At 35.8% G+C, this 20,113-nt stretch overlaps 1 protein-coding gene across 1 annotated transcript in view; it reads left to right on the top strand.

The window, feature by feature from the left end:
- Window positions 1-379: 379 nt before the first annotated feature.
- The window catches only part of LOC123656972 (extracellular serine/threonine protein CG31145), a 33,931-nt gene continuing 14,197 nt past the window's right edge, over window positions 380-20,113 (top strand). The window contains exons 1-4 of the mRNA XM_045592581.1: window positions 380-603; window positions 11,226-11,468; window positions 13,324-13,448; window positions 16,793-16,871. Of these exons, the coding sequence (XP_045448537.1) occupies window positions 395-603; window positions 11,226-11,468; window positions 13,324-13,448; window positions 16,793-16,871 (656 nt within the window). The 5' untranslated portion in view covers window positions 380-394. The remainder of the gene's footprint in view (window positions 604-11,225; window positions 11,469-13,323; window positions 13,449-16,792; window positions 16,872-20,113) is intronic.

Raw genomic sequence — 20,113 nt, 5'->3', positions numbered from 1 at the left:
ATCGAAGAAAGCGTTTTTGAACAGATTGAAACAACAGTTATACATAGTTGAATATTTATTTGTTCGTTAATATCTGTGCTCTTTTTGTACCTGTTATTGTTTTCCAATTGGAATGAATGCTCAAATTTATTATTAATCAAGACCCAATTAAGAACCTCTTTAAAAGACGATAGCATATAGGCGTATAGTATATATACATTAATTTAGTTTTATTTTTACGAAAAAATAAGTATGTAGTGTATTGTACAAGTGGTGCATTTGTTGCAGCGTCAGCGGGTGGGCGCGCGCTCGGTGGTGGCGCGGCAGCTGCGCGCGCGACTGTAAGCGCTCGCCGACGCCGGACCATGCGCCCGGGGACAGTGCGACCGCGCCGCGCCGCCAGACCGCGCGCACCATGCTCAACATGAAACTCAAGGAGCGCCTCGCGCTCGCTCTGAGCGCCTTCCTCGTCCTATTCACGCTGATGCTCGTTGTCGACCTGCAGATGGACTATGGGATATCCGGCCACAGGGTCCCCTTGCACGGTCGTGTGAAAATAGGTGACGACACGGATAAGGGACGATCCGCTTACATTGAGTTTCGGAAACGATTCCTTCAAAAGAGGTAAGATAGTGAGTGTTCTGTTTTCAGTGTTATGTGTAAGTGTATTTGTGTTTTTAAGGTGTGTATATAAGTATTATTATGTATGCTTATTTTTAAATTAATAATTAATACGAAATGTTTTATTTTTTTATTATCAACGCCACTTAAGAATTTTCTTAAATCGCCAGTTGTCACAAAATATTATATTCCTGGGTTGAATATCTTATCAAAATTTAGAGAGCGACCTCCGATAATATCAGACTAAGATAATATTAATTATGATTGACTTTTGTCTAAGAATAATACAACCCTTTACGTTTTGACAGTTGTTGCATGATAGTAACTTAATTGAAACCAAGGATCTTTGGAAACATTTGATAATTTACGACTCAAATATAGTATGTTCGATTTTATAGTACTTTTAGAAGTGTTCGGATTATTCGAATAATAAAATTAATTGCATTTATACTTCTATTGAATTATTAGTGAGCGGTATCGTTCCGTTATCTCGTGTTTACTGGTTTGACAGCGCCTCCAAAGATAAGGAATCGTGTTTTCTCGTTATGTAAACAAAAAATCCTAATAGTATTTACGTGTAAGATCTTTATGCGTTGTCTAATCGTATTACTTAATTTTTAGTAGTGATAATTTTTGTCTTTAGCGTTATTTTTAATTCATGCTTGAAAACGTTCGTTGTAATCACATGTGCTCAATATTACTATTTTGCTTTGATGGACTATATAGCTGCATGTTTCCCTACGCTGGGCAAAGGTCTCTTTTCCAAGAGGAAAGACCAACTTTTCCATGATTTCTGTACCTTCAACCATGAAAAACTTGTCTGTTTTACCTTTATCTATGAACTCGGCGGTTCCAACTCTCATTTGAAACCGCAACCGACTGATATTGAGTAGTATCTACGAGGTAATTCAGCTAAATGATTCCTTCCATCAGTTGTTTTATATTATATACATTTTTTAAATTAATTTTATCGAAATTTCAATATTTATTCTATTGTACGCTATGTAGAAATTATTCTATATATTACTACGTGAAATGAAAACTTTGTATCCCTTTTTACGAAAATTGCGTGGACAGAGATGTACGAAATTTCGCACACTTATAATTTATATATTATAATTTTTTTAATTATGCAAAAAATACATTTTATCAATAAAAAAAAAAAAAACATTACACACACTACAATGTATTTGACAAAACACACATATATACAATTTGTTTATTATCATAGAAGTATATATAATCTTTAACAACAGAAGCTGGATAATGTTCAAATTTTTAATTTAAATTAATTATGGTCGAATTTCGAACACTAGGCGACCACTAGTTGTAATTATTTTATCTTATTGTAGATTTAAATTAATGCCCGTACCAATTACAATATTTCTCACATCCTCACAAACTTTTGCAATATATTATTATTAGGTCTTAATATTTTACAAATAATAAAAAATTTTAGGAAATAGGTAACGCAATTGGTATTTTGAAAAATTTGCACAATTACTGATTATAATATTTATAGGTTAATTTTTATTTATATTATTTAAATTAATTCATTTAACTTTATATATTACTTGGCGTCGATTTTGTAATGAATATCACAAAATACACATAAATTCTTATATTTGTAACTGGCAGTTAGTATTTACATGCTTTAGTTATAAACCATTATTTAGAAAAAAAACAAAACCACAGGTTTAAACCACAGATTTATATAAGCTTCTAATAATACATCGATTTAAAATTAAATACTAATAAAACCGTACTTGTTACAAGGAATGATTTAAAAAATCCAAAAGCTAGCGTTTCATATACAAGCACGTACTTAAGGAACTTGAGTACTATTAAAACATTGAGTTATACTCGATTGAACAATGTTTTCAGTTTCTTGACCTGACTGCTACTTGATATCGCTAATATATATATTATCTAATCTTAATCCGTCTATCGATCATGATAAATATTAATGATAAAATGTAAGTCACAATTTAGACACATGGCGTGACAGCAACAGTGAAGCAAAATATGACTATATAGGTCATTGTTATCTTTGGAATTATTTTTATTAAAATGCACATAAAGTATGTAATTAAAGACGTTCAGAGTTTAACGAAAAGTCTTATTAAAATAATTTTTGAAAGTAATTTTATTTGGAGATCGGGACAATATACCTTGTAACATGATAAAAATGAAAAACAAAATTATTACTATTATAAAAAAATATATTCAAATAACCATAAAAATAATCACTTCATCACTTCAGCCTATGGCAGTCCACTGCTGGACATAGGCCTCCCTAAGTTTGCGCCAGACATCCCGGTTTTCCGCAATCCTCATCCAGCCTACACCGGCAATCTTACGTATATCGTCGGTCCAACGGGCCGGAGGACGTCCCACACTGCGTTTGCTAAGACACGGTCTCCACTCCAGGACCCGTCTACTCTAACGGCCATCGGTCCTGCGACACATGATCAGCCCACTGTCAATTCAACTTGCTAATTCTGTGGACTATGTCGGTTACTTTCGTTCTCCCGCGGATAGTCTCATTTCTAATCCTGTCTTTGAGAGAGACCTCAAGCATAGCCCGTTCCATTGCACGTTGAGCGACTTTAAATTTGTGGACCAGTCCCTTCGTCAGTGTCCACGTCTCGGCTCCGTATGTTAACACAGACAGGACGTATTGCTCGAAGACTTTTGTCTTCAAGCATTGCGGAATCTTCGAAGTGAAGACTCGACGAAATCTGCCAAACGCCGCCCAGCCCAACCGGTCGTGTCGGCCTCCTTCTGGAAGTTGTTGCGGCCTAGTTGGATAGTATGGCCTAAGTAAATATAATCCTGAACAACTTCGAGAAGGGTACCATCGACCGATACCGGTCTCGGTATGACTTGGTTGTTAAACGTAACTTTCGTTTTGTCCAAGTTCATACAGAGACCGACACGCTGGGAGGACTCGTTTAGGCCGGCCAGCATCCGGCCTAACTCATCCAATGTCTCCGCAAAGATGACAATATCGTCGGCGAAACGAAGGTGAAATATGAATTCACCGTTGACGTTAATGCCTCGTTCTCGCCAATCTAAGGTCTTAAAGACATCCTCCAGCGCCTCCATTGGTAAACAGTTTCGGTGATATTACATCTCCCTGTCTTACCCCACGCCGGAGGAAAATAGGTCCTGTTCTTTAACAAACATTTTAATAAAATACATACATAGTCTGATTTTCCTGCTAGATAAAATTTTGATATTAACTCTACAATAATAGAGTATTTTCTCTAGATATGTATATGACATTATTTTATATTTTTTCTCATCGCTACATGTACGTCCAATGAACGTACACTTTAAAGTTTAAACAGATTATTATAAAACTCTATAATTACTCGTTAATATTGTCTCTGTCACGTTTTAAATAAATATAGAAATAAATATTTATTTAAAATAGCAAAACGTAATAAAATAAAAAATAAAAAATATTAGAATAAGTTATATCGCTAGGTAAACAAGTCGAAATTTCGGTACTTTTAATATTATTAAGGGCTATTAGCAATCTACACGTTTATCACACATTTTATCTAAACAAACACTACGCATTGGGGCGTAAATATTATTACCAATTACACTGTAGCTTAATTTGGAAAAAATCTAAATCCTGTAGTTTCTGAGGAAGAACATTGCGCGTATTGGCCAGTAAAGGCCTTTGAAAATGTTAAAAAGTAAAAAATAAGTGAACACACGACTGAAGTAAAGCTTAGGAAGCGTAACTATCTCTCTTTCTATCTTCACTAAGTTATATCTTCCTCTCGACTTCCGTTCGCCTCGCCCCATCTCACTTTTTATGACGCTTTCTTTTTGTAAAGAAGTTTTACTTCAAAAATAAAAATTTATTTAGTGCTATATTAAATACTTTATAGACGTCTGCTACGCCAGAAGCATAACAATCGCGATGCCGACCTTATCCCCAATTCTCCCAGGAGCTCTGGTCACCTTACTCGCCAACAACAACACTGTTTGAAAATAGTATTAGCTGTGATCTTCTGAAACTTCAAAGTAGTACCTCAGTCGGGCTCGATATTTTGAGCAGAAAATTTGCTGCTGTGCCCTCAGTTAACAATAATATAAATAACCATAAAAAATCTGTTTTTGCTATACTTTTATACTATATATATAAATCTGTTTTTGTTATACTTTTCTATAGTTACTCTAGGGGCAACTATCCGCTAAAGTCAATTGAGTAACTATCCTTTTTATAGGGATTACTTGCCCATCCTATTTGCGAAATAAATAAAAACTATTTAACAATAAAACTTTATAAACTGTATAATTTAAGCCCATGTTTCAGTCTATCTCAATCAGTAATAAAAGTATTCAACAGATATTACCTATCGATATAACTTAAATGCTCGCCAAAGTAACGTCGCGAACGATTTTTGCTCACCCGGACAAAATACGAGCACCTACTCCGATTACGATTACGATAAAGTACTAACACAATCACTAACCCTAACATAGTGCATTCGAAACTCTGGTATGTATCCCATCGAGGCAATCCGGCTTTTAGACTAGCTTTCCGCTCGCTGCTTCGCCTGCGTGGATTACGCGATTTTGACATTTTCCCCCGATAAAATGTATCTTACGTCATTCAGTGATAACGTAGTGTACACCTAGTAAAAGGATTTTTATAATCGGTTTAGTAATTTTTTAGTTTATCCATTTCAAATAATCAAAAATACAAAAATACAAATCTATCCCCCTTTGTAATATCAGCATTGATGTAGAGATTTAATACTTAGTAATGTATAAAAATATGTCATAAATTTAGCAAATATCTCCGTACAATATTTTTCTTATTAAAATGTAAGTAAATTGTTTGAATGTCATGTTTAATTCGCTTCCAACAAATATGTAGCGTGAAGCACGTAGAAATCATTTTAAGTTTATTAAATTCTTTAACACTGCTCTTCAAGTATGAAATAAAATTATAAGTGTTTTTTTTTTTTTTTTTGTTTAAATATTCCTCTTACTACTTTAGAGTATTTAAAATTATTGAAATGCTTTACGTTATGATTTCTCGCTGTGTCGTTTTCATTCCTAATTAAACAACGCTTAAACGTAGATACTTACTAAAATAAAAGTATAAAAGCACTAAACTAAACACAATGTTTTTTTTCTTTTGCCATTTCCATTTACATGTTACTACGATTGCATGACACACACAATCATAAGCAATTATTTTTTTTTTTTCTAAAAAAGATTCTTCTACTAGCTGGCACTTAATGCATCTTGTAACCTGTGCGCTAAAGCTATCATTATTTTTTAATTCGTTTTTTCTCTTATTGTTAGCAATTTCGGCTTACATTTTAATACGACTGCCTTAAATAATATTTTTTTTCTTTAAAAAAATTGTTATGTCAGTTTACACTTGGTGTAGTCTATCTTATTACAAATCGTTTCACACTACTGAAACATTTCGTAACAAGTATATATACCTAGGACAAACATTGTAGTTTAGTGACTTAACTTCGAAGGTGAAATCGCCAGATGAATGCAACTGGGCTACGCAGCGTTTTGAGAGCTGCGTCACATCTTTAGGACACCCTTGTCACAAATCATCAAGACCAAGGTGTTCAACAAGTGTGTCCTGCTAAACATGACATACGGAGCCGAGACGTGGAACTTGACGGTGAAGCTAGCCCACCAATCGCATATCACTTAGATAGCTTTAGAGAGGTCTATGTTTCGGATCTCACTAAGGAACAAGGTCCGAAATGATACTATCTGGTAGACGATGAAAGTGACTGACATCACAGATGACATGACAGAAATGTAGCAAACTGAAGTGATAGTGCGCTGGTATTATCTGTCGTAGAACGATCGGTGGAGCAAAAGGATCTCGAATGGTGATCATGGCTCGGCAAACGTAGTGTTGAAGCCCTCCAGCCAGATGGACCGACGATTTGAGGAGGGTAGCTGGCAGTAACTGGATAGCTAAAGGGGGTGTTCTTCGGGTGTCTTGTGGCTTACCCTAGGGGACGCTTACGTCCAGCAGTGGACTGTAGTACTGTAAGACAGTAGTACTGTGGATTTACGGCTGATTGTGACATTCTTCTATCTTTACTAACTTTAAACTAACATGAATTGTAGGAATGCGAGTTTCCAACTACGTACATATATTTGTAGTTACAATCGTAACACAAATTGTTAGATTCTCCATTTTAAAACCTATAATTTGCTCTAAGACCCTTGTGACATGTTCAACTTTATACCGCCTACGTGCGTCCTTAGTCGAACGCGTGTCAGTAGTGTACTACTTACTATATATTGCAAGTTTTATGCATCAACATATCACTTACGTTTGAACTGTATAATTGCAATCTGCTCACAATCTTACTATGTTGTAGAGAAATGGCAGAGCTTTTGTTATAAAACAATGCATTAAATTATTTGTCACATCAGCTGCGCAAATATGTAAACGAAATATGAGTTTGCCACTCAATGCTTTTATACCTTTGAACAATAGCTGTGTATAATCGAAACGTCATATCATTACAATGGCCAAACAAATAAAAATCTTAAGAATTAATGTTCACAACAAGTAAGTACTGCGTAGGTCTTATTGTTTGAGTAATGAGTTGGTTGAAATTAATATGAGAAAATTAATTTTTATAAGAATAAAATACCAGACCAATTAACAAACAAGTAAATACTCCAATATGCTGTGTGGAAGCTCTCCTGTAAGTGAATTCGGAGCCATTGTCCAAAAATTCTGTAATAAGAGTCCTTATTCAGATGATTTTTTTTTTTTTTTATTTAAATTTTAACATCCATAGGCTCTTGAGTGCCCATGCCTTTTTTTATTTAAATTTTAATTTTCAAGTATTGAGGCGTATTATTTTCAACATTGCATTCGAATTACGAACTAAAGCTTATTTTCTCTATTTCGATGGTGAGTCCAAAACTGACCGTGAGAGATATATATAATTATATAATAATAATAATTAGAATAATTATTAGAATTAAATTAAATAACAATAACTAGAATAATCACTTACGACTATGGTTTTTTTTTTTTTTTTTTCTACATGCTCCATTAATTTTATAATGCACTACATGCTTTATAATTTACATTGTGTGACTTACATTGTTAATTTACCGCATTGTCGACGGCCACTCTCATTTTGCTAAACCAGCGCCCGCCGCCAGTTTCGCGAGCACATCCTCAATAACATTCGCATCCCAATTATGGATCGCCATTTTGAGGCTGTGCTCGAGAATTTGCCTACGGTTAGCCTCCACCGCCCTTCTGACGAAGTAGCCAATTGCGTCGTCCTTGTCGTCGGTGTAATAGACACAGGTGTTAGTGTGTCTAGTCACCGCGACCACCGCGTGCGAGACACTATCATGGATTCGAAGCCTCTCCGCCCTCGTCTGGATAACAATGACGTTTTCACTCGTCTGTCCCTGCGCCTCATGAATGGTCAGGATTCTCGACCCCTCCCCAGCTCCTATCCCCGACCTATCAACGCCTTCTTCTCCTCTTGCGTGAAAGTCAGGTACAGGGTCCGGTCCTGTTCTGCTGGTATTCGTGAGTCGGTGAATCCTTCCATGCGCAACGAGTGGATGATCGGGCTCGAGCTGTAGATCCCGTCTTACACCTCACTGATGGCGAAAGCAACGTCTTTTGGGTTTCGATGCGTGCAGGACAGCTCGCATGAGATACCTACTGTCAGGTAAGGTCTGCTGTACCGCATCTCGAACAGGTTTTCCCTGTCGATGTACGGCAGCTGGTTAACATCTCCGATGAGGACCACCTCTTCTGCTGCCGATAGCCGGGCAGCCATGACTATGGCTCCGAAATGGTTCATAAGGGCTTCGTCTACCGTTAATCGGCTTATCTTAACGCCCTCACGAAAACCATTTGCCAGTATGGACGCCATTGTGCGCACCTTCGTTTTGGCCTTATTGCCATAGCGGTGCGCCAACTTCTCTTTAAGATCTTTCGCTGCCTCGATCGTGGTTGTGACTACGACTTCGCCGTCCTCATCGAAGTTCCTGACTATGTGAGTTGTCTTGCCGCATCCGGGTACCCCGTTTGTCCATCTCAGTTGCGGTAGCCTCCAAGCCCTAAAAGCGCCTTTGGCGTCCGGGTCACTCATGATGGTTTTAGCCATCCCGAGCACCCTATCACCCAGCATCACTCTCGTGCACTTGGCCACCACCACCAACGGGTCCCCTTTCGGTGTGTGAAAGGTCTGAATCTCGTCGTTCTGTCCCTCGTCCTCGACTGCGTCCACGAAGCCTGACGTGATGTTGTATGCAGCCATATATCTTCCCGACATGTTGCCCTTGAGAACTTGCCGGGTGTCGTTATTATAAATGGCTGCTTCGGCTTCTTCGAGTTCCACCTCCAGCAACTTTTCATGGTTGTACTGGTAGGTCTGTTTGGTCTTGTCTGGATTTGTTATGGCCAGGAACTCGATCAGCGCATTTTCCGCATGCTGTAGTGGTGTGGATGCTGGTCGAAGTCTGGGTTACTTACTTGCCCCATGTCGGCCCTCGTTAGAGTGGCTGATGATGCTTGAGAGTACCTCGGACTTTCGTCCTTGGTAAATCTGCTTATTGCTTTCATTTGCAGCTCACTCGTTTCCGCCAATTTTGGGGAAAGGTGGGACAGTCGTTTACCTCTTTTGGGGTAGATGGTAGCCTGGACGAACTTTGCTATCGCCATCAGTCGGGGCTTCGCCTTTTGAGTATTATCTTCGGGGTCACGTCGTCCCTCCATTTTCTTTTTTGCCTCAGGCTTTTGTTGCAGTCGCTCCGAGCCACTGAGAGCAGTCTCCTCGAGAGTTGGGCATACAGGGGGTGAAAGTGGTTGTGATCTGGGCTTTAAGTAGCCCAGATCCTCCCCCCTGTCCTCATAGGCTATGATTTGGTGGTGTCTTGACGCTAGTAGGCAGCCGTATCTGTCCGATACGCCACCTCTATCGTAACCAACTCTCATAGAGTCCACGCTGATTTTTCCAGGGACACCCCCGGAGGATTCACCCAGCTGTTGCAGCCACGAGCTGGCCTGCGCAAAGACTGACTTGTCCCCCTACTCGAATAGCACTATCGCTTTATTGTGCAATTGCACCAGACCGCAGGTAGAGTCGTCCCCGTATTTTTGCGCAAGCGTATCGATCTTTGATTTTTTAACGCTTGTTTTTTCTGTGCTACCTTTTAACAGCAGGGCGAGCCCCGGGGAAACCACCAGTCGATCCCGCCCCTCGAAGCGACAGAAACTTACTCCCAATCTCTCCGCTTCATTGTCCATGAAGAGGGCTATGCATTTGGTGCTTATGCCCACTTCTCCGCTACGGTTGCCTTCTCCAAGTAGGGACGCTATCGTCTTGCTCGGAGCAGGTGATTCCGGAGGTGCGTTTTGATTGGCCCTCCTCTGTATAATCTTCAGCAGAGGAGACCGGATGGTCTGGGTGATGTGGCCCAGCAGCGTTCGGGGTTGTGGGCACTGAATGGCAGGCATGGTAGTCGACCGATCTGTTTGTTGTGTTTGTGTATGTGTAATAATTGTATGTAATTTAAATTCAGATGATTTAAATATTTGTGATTTACAAAGAATGAATCATTTTTTTATAGCTGCATCTTTCGGTTTCACTAGCATAACTTCCAGTCTCGGGGAAACATCGAGATAAAAAAGAGCGTATGTAAAAATTCGCATCTTCATCTAAACGGAACTTATTATGATATTGTAGTTTCATAAAAGTTTCGTATCTTTTAACTTACACTAAATCGTGATTATCTTCGCGCTTATATCCACTACAGTTTCTTTACTTTCTACGTTAGTACCAGCGGACCCGGCAGACGTCGTCCTGCCCGAAAAACAGCTACCAAATTTGATTGCTTTCAAAATTTGATAAAAATTGGTTCAGTATTTTCGGAGTTTATCTGGAACATACATCGTGACACGAAATTTTTATATATTATATAGATTGTCAAAACTAAAATTATCGTTTTTTTTTTATGTCTTATATTGCATGCATAGCTAGCTACAGTTGTTTTCTTAGAGATCGAATAAACCTTTCGCTTTTACAATATTTAATTTAATTAATTTATTTTTAACATATTTTTGTTTCTACAAAAGTAATCCCTAAGACAAACGTCTTAAATACCGTATTTTTGAAATTGAACTCAGAAACAACAATGACTATCATTTAATAGTTTATTTATTATTAAACATTATTTATTTATGACATCAGCAACTTAAACGATGAAAATTTCATAAATACTTTTGAGTGGTCTTTATAAAGGAAACAATTAACTTGAAAAGGATTAGACCTAAATTTGTGAGGAATATTTTATAAAATAATTGGCATGTCGAGTCTTTCTTAAGATTCTAAAGTGCGTACCTACTTATAATTTTAGACGACTACTTATTATATACAAATAATCAGAAGAGGAGCATTTAGGGGAGGTACTCAGACAAACATGTCTAAATAATTTATCAAAATAAATGTGAAAATTGCTTGTGTCAGTGGTTGTCGCATTTGTTTATTTTTTTACTATTAAAAGTAAGAAAAAATATTTATATTCTAGAAAGAAATTACTACAATAATTTTATATTTTGTTAGCAGTAACGGCAGTAATGGCTCTAGAGAGTTCGAGCAATCAGCTCCAAGCGAGACTAGTGGGAGTGATGCTGAACCTCGCACTCCATCGACACCAGCTGATCGTTTCGAAGACTTGCAAAGAATACTGCATCTTCAACTTCAAGGAAAAGCTGACGATAATCCTGTCGTAGTTCCGCCTCATCGGGATTTAAATGTCTTACGACCGGAAAATCCAACCATCGGAGAAATGGAAGACTTGGAACCAAGGTACAATATGTTTTTTAAGTCATTGTAATAAATATGAAATATACGAATATAAAATTTTTGTCGCGACATTTCGTTTAATATTAAGAAAACGTTAACCTAAATATTCAAGAATATACAAAAGTTAATATTAAGACCGTCGAAATATTAATTAAAATTGTTACGCGAAAAACGACTCCAAAAGGACATTACAAGGAAAATTTGGGAAAGTTGTCGACAGCTGACATCCACAAGTACAATTTATGTAGCGCGCGGCAAGACGCCGAATTAAACAGCTACTTACTTCGTTATTGCTGCAATGAAACTTTGATAAGTGAATATTGCACTTAAAGTTTTTTAAAACTACATATAATTTAATTCTCTTTAATAGTTTGTCTATTATTGAGTAAAATATTATATTTAAAAGTTTGACGAATATTAAAAATAGCTACATTAAACAAGATTAAATTTAAAAGCCTAACTAAAACAGAAAACACAACATTCATCATTACAAGAATAGAGTGTTCCTACATCCTAAAAGCTTTTCATCCACAACGAATAACCCGGCTGAGTGCTGAAGTATGCATCAAAACCAAACAGGTTGGTCGCTCAGTAGTTGACGTAATTTTACCAAAGTAAATATTAGACCAAATCTCATAGGACCACAGCGAATGGAATGAAAAAATATCAAGCGGCATGTTCGTTCGCTCTTAGCTTTATACTTCTTCGGGCTTAGGCTATATTTTTTTCGATATTACTATAAAAATGATCATACTTGAACTATGAACTGATTCTATAATGTAACAGTCAGGGCGACCTTTTTTATCTTGTAAGGCGAATTTTACCAGCTTTGCTAGGAATCTTATTTAAAATCCAGTTACGGGGCTGTGTGGAGATAGGCGCGGGCCTTTGACAATAAAACTAAATGGAATGAATGCATGAGGGCTTCCTCAAACGTTGCTCAAGATATGACGGAAACTTATAGCTAAATTCTTGTATCGCGCAAAAAAGGGTTTCTTTGATATATGAATAATTTTTACCATATTCTCGGCTCATCTAAGAAAATGTGAAATAAAACGGGCTCATTTTAGGAGGTATTTTCTTTACTGCATATTAGGAGACAGTCTTTTAATAGAAGAGTCTCTTGCTTACAACATATTGGTTTGATAGTATGAAAAATGTATTATATAAAGGCCAAATCGTGTTTGAAATTTTAACTTGTAGTATATACCACATATCTGGCTTATCAAGTACGTCTAATCTTGCTTAAGAAAAATATTTAAACAAGTGTTGGCTTTTAATTTGAAAGTAACATTAACGTGGGCAGCATCTAAGCCATTTGTAAAAACGTAAACTATTACCTGCGCAGTAAAAGTTGCTTTTACAATTTATCAAGTCAGCCATTCCGAATTCTAAACGTCCATTTGTACTAAATCGAATCGCCCGTTTTGAATTCCCATTTGACACGAGCACAATTCACACCGAAAGAGAGTCAATAAATTTTATAGCAGACGGCTTGATTTCTAAATGCAGGTTATCGGGGCATGCCACAAATCGAGAACGCTACACGTAGGCTCCTTAGTATTCCGTTCCTTCCTGCGTCGTGTCGCCTGGAGTCTCGCTCGCCTCTTGCAACCAAATCACGTCCACTTATGTGTTCCACGCAGCCAAAACCAACACGCCGTAGGAAAATCTTCCATGTAAATCTCGACATTAACGATCAGGTTTAAGAATGTGTGATGAAAATTTGAAATGTCTCGATAGGTGTGCCAATATCCCATCGAACTTGTTACGTTGATTTTATCTCCTAATCTAAAATTGTTACACCGTATCATCGCCAGTAACCGGATATGAATATTAATTTTTGTTTCATTTTCAGTGTAAATGCATCGAACTTAGAGAAGTTCCAGCTTAAAATTGCACAACATGAATTATATGAAGATGGGGAGCCGTTGGTTGGTGCCGTACTCCAAGACATGGCTACTGAGCAAATATTACATGCCGGTGCGTATGCCTTTTATTCTTTCATGGTAAATATTTAAACACTAAATTATACTTGTGTTATATTCATAAATTGTTTGTTTAGCTGTAAAGTCCTTTCATTATGAGACACGTGGAAGAACCACATTAGAACATGTTATGTACAAAACACACGTGGCAGTTGTGTTTTATTTAAGTACAAGTAAAATTGATAAATTAGCATGACGAAATTGTCTCATCTATGTATGAAGGTCTTAAAATACTCTTTTAAAAAATTGATATAACATTTATTTTCAAAACTAAACTCGCTTACAAAAAATACGACACACTGTGTTGCACTTATTATAGTATCATTAGTACTTATAATAAGAATATGTCTTCGTGATTTTGATTAACGACGTAAAATTATTTGACATATATTGTTACAATTTTTAGTGTAATATAAATATACTAAATAAAAACACACATCACAACATGTGTCAGTTGACTGACCCGACATCATCACAAACGCCACAGTTACAAATATCTGATAATAAACTTCGACTCACAAAAGACACAGTGTTACATACAGTACAATTTCTTATCGCCTTTATTGTGTTCAGGTAGCTCCTTGTAGTATTGTAATTCTAGAGAAATTTATTATAACACATGACCTCACTTAATAAATGAACTTTCTAACGGAAACAGGGTTTTCAATATGGTAGGAACAGATTTGAAACAAATATAGGAACAAAACAAACTTTTTAACACATAGATATACGAATGGACAGACACAAACTTATCAGTCATAAATGTTCGTACTGTGTGGCTACGGTACTTAAGAATATAGCCACTCCCTCTCTTGCCGTGGGTGTCGTAAGAGGCGACTAAGGGATAACACAGTTCCGCTACCACCTTGGAACTTAAAAAGCCGACCGGTGGCGGGATAACCATCCAATTGCTGGCTTTGAAATACATAGACCGAAGACGGGCAGCAGCGTCTTCGGTGCGACAAAGCCAGCCCTGCGGTCACCAACCCGCCTGCCCAGCGTGGTGACTATGGGCAAAACACATGAGTTCACGTTATTTTTGGCGTAAACTTGTGGAGGCCTATGCCCAGCAGTGGACTGTATAGGCTGTAATGATGATGATGATAAATGTCCGACTACTACTGTTACTATGACCAAGAAAACAATAACACGATTTGTTTTCTCAACTTTGTGGTATCTCTCTTTTTGCTGAAGTTTGTTTTCTTATGAACAATCTTGGCAAAAATCTTTTACTTATTAATTTTTATATTTTTTCATGACTAAAATTATCCGAATTAAATAACTTAGATCATCGTTAATTTTAATATTTATGTCAAACTAGCTGTGCCCGCGACTTCGTCCGCGTGGAATTGAACAAAAAAGCTACTTTTCAGGTTGCATTGCTATAAATTATTGTATATAAATAAATAATTTCTAAAAAAAGTAGCCTAAGTAAATCCTTATTACATCAGCTATCGGCCATTGAAAAGTTCCGTCAAAATCGGCCCAGCCTTTTCAGAGATTAGCCGGAACAAACAGACAGACAGACAAAAATTGTAAAAAAAAATGTTATTTTGGTATATGTATTCGTATACATCCATAAAAAGTAAAAAGCGGTTATTTTAATATTACAAACAGACACTCCAATTTTATTTATTAGTATAAATCGCAAAACAACAATCACCAAGAGGAACGAGTTAGTCTACATTAGTACACGATACCCCTTTATAATAATCCGAATTGATCGAAATACCAAATACCACCTTCTGAAATTAGTAGCAATATTTATTTTTGTAATTTTTCTTTTGTTTTGTATTTTAATTGCAGTAATTGACCTTTATTAGTCGTTAAATTTATTTAGGATGAAAATAAAATATTATATTATTTTTTAATAACAACACAACATTTCTATTTGTATATATCACAGACATTTTGACTAAATAAGTAAAAGATGCTAAAACGGTCTAGATATGCGTGAGAAATAAATTATTCTCCAAAAAGTTAATCGGTATTTCATAGATAAAGCTGGATAATAGTCAATTAAGGTAAATTAAAGTTTAATTTCCAACACAAAACACAGCTCAGTCTCATCAAGTAGTTACAATACGTCGTGACTATCCTACCTGCGTGTGTACAAAAGCTTATGCTGGCAGCGTATGTATATTAAATGAAGTCGGGTCTGCAATCAGCGTAGGGTTAGCGGTCGACGGACAATGGTGCCACAACAATCTCGCCCTTTACTTTCAATTGGACTTTAATATTTAAACTACTTAAATGGATTTCATTATTAAAATCGAGTGAATCAAATAGTTTCGTTCTATTTCTAATTATACGATCTAAATAAGTATAGATAAGTGTATAGATGTATAGTTGTATAGTTGTCAGTGTCCGGTCGGTTTAATTTGTAAGACAACTTTCAAGCTTAGGCTTACTTGTGAATTCTCATTTGTTTTGAAGGTCGTGATTTAATTTGTTATTGTGACTAAAATTATATCGAACATTTTTATTTAAATTTAAAAAGTGTTTCTTTTACTATTCAGAAATATTTAAAACTTACTTTAAAAACTTTCTGATAAAAAGCATGCTATATCAAATATCTAGCAAGAACTTATATCAAAAGATCAAGCGGCGTTGAACTGATAAACGTGCAATATATCCATTTCATTGTTAGTAAAGCGGATCGTATGATATATTGAACGAACTTGTTTTAAATAATTTTTAAATGAAAGGCAACATTGACCCATCTATACCTATTTTATTATAAAATTGAATAACAATAGTTTATTAAACATTATCCATATTTACAATTCACAACTTAAGAACTAAATATTTACAGATAGTTTTGGTATAAATCATGTCCGCGTGGCATTGTGCCAAGAATGCTGGCAGCATTTCCCCGTTGAATCGCTATGCCGATTCTCTGGGCAAAAAATGCACCAGCCCTCTTGTCACCAGTGGAGACAATAAGGCGAGGAGTTATCTCATTTAAAAATTTTTTAGCAATGCTACTCCAAGGTCCAAGTGTTTCGACTGCAAACGGCACAAAGATGTAATTTGGAAATGAGTTTTATTAAATAAAGTTTAATTAAGTTAGTTTTATTTAATTAGTTTTTTTTTATGTATTTTTAATGAGTTGTTTGCCCGTTTTTCTGGGTAAAATCTGTTTTCTGAGCAGTTGGTAGTTTCAAGTAGAACATTCATGACAGAATGTGATGATTTCAAAGAGTTTATGTAAGCCTACTTGCAAAAAGAGTATTTTGTATTTAAGTTTATAATAGGATTTAATTTTTTATGGATTAAATTTGAATACAAAAATCCAGCGCATTAAAAGTAAATTGTTAAATTTATTTTCTATTGCAGAACAAAAAGAAGGAGGAACGCAGCTGAAGCTTATAATAGATTACCCAAATGGAGTCCAAGCGTTATTCAAACCAATGAGGTAAGCATTTTGCGCTATACCTATATTATAATAAAAGAATTTTTTTTTTCGCCTTGTATATTATTTATATTTTCGCATCCGCATTGTGTTATAAGTTTAATACAAGTGCTTAAGTTTCGAGTGCCAGTTCCTATACTTGTAGAAGTTCTGTCATCGCATTGAGAGCATTACGCGTTGCTTCCATTCACCGAACTTGAGAACATTCTTTCACATGATCGGCTTAGAGGCTTGCCTACCCTCTTTAGAACTACGAGTGTTATTGAAGTAAGGGAGGAGTTTTTTCCAAGTTCTGCAACGCTTGAACCATTGTTACCGTAATATTGTTGGGTCGTTCTAGCTACAAGTGTGAACTAACTCGTAAACATTCTTGGGAACTTTGACGGTATCGCTCCAAGCGGGGAACGTAAAAATTAAAATTAAGCAATAGGAAATAGAATGTAAATAATTTAATAATTCGTGTCATTATTACGGTACATTTATTTCGGTAAAATATTCGAAAATTCTTTGAGGGGAACATTGTCGTTTTTAATGGTGTATCGGATGTCAAAAGCTTTTAACATTTCGGAGCTGCTTAAAATAATTATAATTGAAAGGGGGAATGTTGAATTGAAAGATATAATGCAATTTCTAACGGTTACACACCAAGGAGATGAACTGTTGAATACAATTTTTTTTATTTATATACGAAAGTTCACGGATAGTTCAAGAGGTGCTGGTGACGGCCACACTATTCGCATAGGGGCGATAAATTACGACATTCGATAGAAACCCTTCCCAGTGATAGGTTTATAGGTCACAAACTTATACGAGTAATGTGATTTCTTATACACCTAGTCTATTTTTATAATTTAATTCTTTTCGTTTATTTTCTAAGCAACAATAACTTTATTTAATAAATTGAGTTTTCAGTTTTTGATAAATTTTTAAGCGTTTTAAAAATTAAAGGCGATTTAATTGATGTTTGGTTGGTAAAATAGCTTAATATATTTTAAAACTTTTAATATAAAACCAAGCAATTGTTAATTATTGATTTTACTTCATTAAAAAATAAATAAAAACAGTTTAATCAATTGCATGCTTTTAGTGAAACAAGCCATATTCATTTGATAATACCTACAGTTAGGTTTGAAAAATTATTATGTGATTCTAAAATAATTAACGAGTAAGCTCCAAGGAGTTGTGTGACTACGGCAGTAAAGAATATAGCCACCCCCTCTCTTCCCGTGGTTGTCGTAAGAGGCGACTAAGGGATAACACAGTTCCGCTACCACCTTGGAACTTAAAAAACCGACCGATGGCGGGAGAACCATCCAACTGCTGGCTTTGAAATACACAGGCCGAAGACGGGCAGCAGCGTCTTCGGTGCGACAAAGCCAGGACTGCGATCACCAACCCGCCTGCCCAGCGTGGTGTGACTATGGCCAAAACACATAAGTTCACGCTATTTTGGGCGCGAACTTGTGGAGGCCTATGTTCAGCAGTGGACTGTGATAGGCTGAAATGATGATGATGATGATGATGAAGCTCCAAGGAGATGAAACGTCACTGTTATCATAAACGCCAGACGCCACGAATCTTGACGTATAGTCATTATCAAACTGAGACATTGATACAGGTCACTTATGTCTTTCGCTCTCGCTTATTTTAAATACCAAGTGTTCCATTACTTAAATAACTGATATTATACTTATGCAATTACGTGCTACGGGTTTTAATTTAGCATTAAAGATTGGTATTCTAATTTTTAGTCAACTATTCGAGAAAAACAATGTTTTAGTATACAGTTATATGTAAGAACTAAATTCATTCAATGGCATACTTGGATTTTAAAAAACTTAGTAAAACGCGAAAAAATCCTAAAAAGTTGTTTCATAATAACAATTGCTTACACAAGCACAAATATACATATTTATAACAGTAATAGTGTGTGTATTATTATGAACAGAAATTAACAATTTTATAACAATTATTTCGTTAATATTAGACACGGGAAAAGTATAAAAGGTTTAAATTCCATCGATCTGATCCACTAGAGCGCAATAAATTGGATGACATCCATGGCCATACATTACCTGAATCGCTGCTATCTAACCAGCTTCACGATTTAAGCGCCTTTTTAAACGTTTTGCTTCCGACGTATTGATGTAGTACAACGTTCAGTTGAAACGATCATGTTTTATCTGTGCTTAATATTTTTTTATTCATAGTCATATTAACCGGGTATAGTAGCAACTTGCACTTAGACTAATTAAGTGCATTAGAATATCGACTATCTGGATCATTCTGGTTATTCATGGTTATTTATTGTCAACGGTGCAACTAATATTGGTAACAAAAACTATTTTACCCTTACCTTAACTTTTTCTCGTACATGGGGAAAAAGGCCTATGCCCAGTAGTGGGATATTACAGGCTATAGCGTATACCGCTTCTTGATAAATGTATATATTTCGTATATATTATAAAAATCTGTTCATACAAGCATTTTTTTTTCTGAATTACTTACGACAAATAACAATTTGGTTAAGCTAGTATTTAATTTCCTGTTTTTATTCAGATTAACTAAGTTAAGACCGTAATAAGTACCTAGTATATAGTATAGGTTATGTATTTTCTACATATGTATATATATATATATATATATATATAAAGTTCAAAAGTTACATTTTTTTTATTCTGAATTCTGAACATTGTATTCTGAACATTAAGATTTGTGGCAAATACGTTGTTAATCACGTTTATTAGATAATCTTTCTTGATATGAGTTAATTAAATAGTCAGAGCGATTAGTACCGTGCTTTATCTTTGATCTACACTTGTCAGCTCCTTACAGTAAGAAGATCATCGGTGCGTTTATCTCACATAGTGCTCGTATTGATAAAAGATCACACAGTTTTATGTTAGGTGGAAAACACTCAACATATTATAAGTAAATAGTGGTTGTGTGTTGTAAATGATATACTAGAGATGTGGTCATATGTAAAATACATGTAGGTATACATGTGTAGGTACACATGTCTCTAGTAATTTGTAAGTATAATAAATTACAAAATTGTGTGTAAGCTATAAAACACTAAATAAAAAACGAAACTTTTGTTGTTATTAAATGATAGTACTTTTACGTGTTTCATATTTATAACCAGCTGTGCACGCGACTTCGTCCGCGTGGAATTTAAAAAAATATGGTTCTGTTCGCAACATAAATACATTTTTAAAATAAACATCCGGTCAAAACCGGTCCAG

This window comes from Melitaea cinxia, chromosome 10 (genome assembly GCF_905220565.1).
Source record: "Melitaea cinxia chromosome 10, ilMelCinx1.1, whole genome shotgun sequence".
NCBI classification, from domain to species: domain Eukaryota; kingdom Metazoa; phylum Arthropoda; class Insecta; order Lepidoptera; family Nymphalidae; genus Melitaea; species Melitaea cinxia.
This window is presented reverse-complemented; position numbering and strand designations above follow the sequence as displayed.